Genomic DNA, 3123 nt, shown 5'->3' with positions numbered 1-3123 from the left:
TGCTGGAGCACGTTCTCTTTTTCAGTTGAGAATTATCCATCAGGTCACAGAGTCTGGATGCTCTGTCCCCGTTTATCCCCAGATCCAGGAGATATTCCTAGTCTAGACAAGGAATATACAGCCATGGGGCCAGCCCCAAGCATCACCCACCTTGCCTGTAAACCCTCCCTCTCCTTTTGGGATCAAAACAGGGGTGTTGGGGGTATATCAGGGAGGGGGGAGCCACATCTCCCCACCCCCTCAGTAACCACCGGAGTGCCTCGGCCTTGGGGTAAAACAGGTCCCAGGGGGTCACTGTGCAGCCCTAAAAATAGGACTCCATGGCGGGGAGGAGGGACACCGACACGCCCCACACACCCCCCGGAGCTCTTTGCCCTGGGAAGCTCCAATTTCAAAGCATTTCGGCGACCCCGAGAGGGATCAGCGCCGGCAGAGGCGGGTGAGACCCCCGCGAGCCCCCGAACGGCGGCCGCGAGCGCAACGAACCGGCCGGTCCCCGTCCTTGCCCGGGCTGCCCGCGGGCCGGGGGCGGCTGCGTGTGCCCCCCGAAGCCGCTCTCCCCCAGCTTCTGTTCCAGTTTTATCCCGCCTTTTCTTCGTGCCTGTTTTTCCATATTTGCGCCGGGGCGGCCCCATCACGTGAGGCCGGGCCGGGCTGGACGCGGCTGCCGGGGCGCTCCGGTACCGGGGGAGGGGGCCGGACACGCACCCCCGGCCCCGACCTTTGCCCCACATCCCTTCCCCAAACGGGGGCTGGATTTGGGGGGGGGGGGGGCGGCGTTGGTTTGCGGGAGGCGGCGCTCACTCGCTCGCTCCCCCCGGCTCGGGGTGTTTTTCCCTGCGGTCCCCCCGGGAGGTGGAGCCGGGGCCGCCCCTGGGGCAGGTGCCGGATGGCGATGGGAGCCCTCGGCCTCGGATCCCCCTCCCCGCAGGAACCCGCGCCCCCTCCCCCCAAGAGGAGCTCCCCGGCCAAGGGGGTGCCCCCGGCCACCGACCTGGTGCTGGGGGCCACCGCCGGGTGCCTGGCCTGCTTCCTCACCAACCCGCTGGAGGTGGTCAAGACGCGGCTGCAGCTGCAGGGCGAGCTGCAGGCCCCGGGCACGTACCCGCGGCCCTACCGGGGGGTGCTGCGGGCGGTGGGCGCCGTGTGCCGGGCGGACGGGCTGGGGGGGCTGCAGAAGGGGCTGGCGGCCGGGCTGCTCTACCAGGCGCTCATGAACGGCTTCCGCTTCTACTGCTATTCCCACGCCGAGGACGCCGGCTGGACGCGGTATCCCGGCGGCACCGTGGCCGCCGGGGCCGTGGCGGGGGCGGTGGGAGCCTTCGTGGGCAGCCCCGCGTACCTGGTGAGTGCTGCTCTGCCCCCACGTGTGGGGGGGTGTTTTGGGGAAACACACCCCCCCCGCCAAAGGTTTGGCATCCTGGAGCTCGCTGCATCCTATAAACACTGGCTCCGGTGCATCCCTTCTCCCCATGCTTTGCTTCACCCCCCCAAAATGTTGGGCTGCTCTGTGCATGTTCTCCCCCCACTGTCTCCCCCAAATCCTCCCCCCTGAAACCCAGAGAACTCCCCCATAAGGAAAATTTCCCAAAAGAAATTTAGGGTGTTTTCCCTCCTCCCTTTCTAGGGGGTCTCTCCAGTTTTTGGGGTTGCAGAGTCCCAGCAGTGGGTGTTTGCAGGGTCCCTTTGCTCTGGGGTGGGAGGGGTTCGAGGCCCAGAGGTGCCACTTGGCAACACATCTGTGCCTCCCACATCTGTCAGAGGGGCTGAACCCCCCAAAATGTGCTGAGAAGAGATGAGGGGACCGCAGCTGGTCCCAGCTGAGGCTGAACGGGGTTTTGTCACCTGGTATTGTCCCCCCCAAGGTCAAGACCCACCTCCAAGCCCAGACAGTGGCGGCCATGGCCGTGGGCTACCAGCACCACCATGAGGTGAGTGGGGAGGGGGTCGGGCTGAGGGGGCACCCAGGATTTGGTGGCACCTTATCTGTGCACACTCCGGGCCCCAGCAGGCACGATGCTATTTTGGTCAGCAGGAATTTAAAGCTGTTGTTTGGCCGCTTGGCCCCGTAACGATGCTATAAATAACAGCGTGAGGACAGAGGGGGTGTGACGGGCACGTGGGGCTGGGACACCGAATCCAGAACCCCTGCGGTGCCTTCAAAGCCCTGGTGGTTTCGTGTCACCAACAACCAACATGGCTTTTGGACCCCAGGGTGGGAAGTTTTGCCAGGGTGGGAAATTTTAGCCGTATGTGGGACACACCATTCCCATTTTTCCCCAATTTCCTCTCTTCCCCAGAACATCGCCACCGCTTTCAGGAGCATCTACCAGCAGCACGGGGTGGTGGGGCTGTGGCGGGGGGTGACGGGCGCCATCCCCCGCGTGACCGTGGGCTCGGCCGTGCAACTCGCCACCTTCGCCTCCGCCAAGGACTGGGTCTGCGAGCGCCAGGTGAGGGGGACGCGCCGCTCCGGCCGCCGCTCCCCTGGTGTTCGGGCAGAGCTGACGCCGGCGCTCCCCGCAGTGGTTCAGGAAGGGCAGCTGGTCGGCGGTGCTGGCGGGGGGGATGGTGAGCAGCGTGGCTGTGGCCGTGGCGATGACGCCCTTCGACACGATCAGCACCCGCCTCTACAACCAGCCAGTGGACGCCGACGGCACGGTAAGGACGTTCTGGGTATGGCAGAGGGGACGCGCGGCTTTTGCCGGGAGTGCGTCCGGCAGGAGTGCACAGCCGGCTCCTCTCTCCCCAGGGCAAGCTCTACCGGGGCTTTTTGGATTGTATCCTGCAAATCTCCCACAAAGAGGGGCTGCTGGGCTTGTACAAGGGCATCGGTGCCGTCTACTTCCGCCTCGGCCCCCACACCGTCCTCAGCCTCTTCTTTTGGGACAAGCTCAGGGACCTGGTGCGGCACTAGCAGCCCCTGGGGCCGTAGGATGGGCTCCCACCACCACCAAAGACGTTAATAAAGGGGTTTTTCTATTCTCGGCGTCGTTTTGGGGTTTTTGGGGTGGTACTGGGGGGACGGCACCTGAAACGCTGCGATGCCTCGAGGTGAACAGCAGTGCCGGGGTGGAGGCAGTTGAAGGTGCCCCAAGCCCCTCCACATCCATCCCTTCACTT

The 3123-nt window shown here is 65.0% G+C and overlaps 1 protein-coding gene across 1 annotated transcript; it reads left to right on the top strand.

Annotated features, from left to right (window-relative positions):
- Positions 1–477: 477 nt before the first annotated feature.
- On the top strand, positions 478–2984 carry SLC25A34 (solute carrier family 25 member 34). Its single transcript, XM_032709034.1, has 5 exons — positions 478–1345; positions 1866–1931; positions 2301–2453; positions 2527–2661; positions 2753–2984. The coding sequence occupies exons 1-5, from the start codon at positions 890–892 to the stop codon at positions 2915–2917; spliced, it is 975 nt and encodes a 324-aa protein (XP_032564925.1). The 5' UTR covers positions 478–889; the 3' UTR covers positions 2918–2984.
- The last annotated feature ends 139 nt before the right edge of the window (positions 2985–3123 follow it).

This window comes from Chiroxiphia lanceolata, chromosome 22, assembly GCF_009829145.1.
Source record: "Chiroxiphia lanceolata isolate bChiLan1 chromosome 22, bChiLan1.pri, whole genome shotgun sequence".
Lineage (NCBI taxonomy): Eukaryota > Metazoa > Chordata > Aves > Passeriformes > Pipridae > Chiroxiphia > Chiroxiphia lanceolata.
The sequence above is the reverse complement of the archived record's forward strand: the minus strand, read 5'-3'. Positions and strand labels throughout refer to the sequence as shown.

What these genes read in the sequence shown, in the direction of transcription:
- SLC25A34 (XM_032709034.1), top strand. Translation starts at nt 890, where the DNA reads ATGGCGATGGGAGCCCTCGGCCTCGGATCCCCCTCCCCGCAGGAACCC. An exon ending in TGGGCAGCCCCGCGTACCTG is followed by an intron (nt 1,346 to 1,865) that starts GTGAGTGCTGCT and finishes GTCCCCCCCAAG; the next exon opens with GTCAAGACCCACCTCCAAGC. An exon ending in ACTGGGTCTGCGAGCGCCAG is followed by an intron (nt 2,454 to 2,526) that starts GTGAGGGGGACG and finishes CGCTCCCCGCAG; the next exon opens with TGGTTCAGGAAGGGCAGCTG.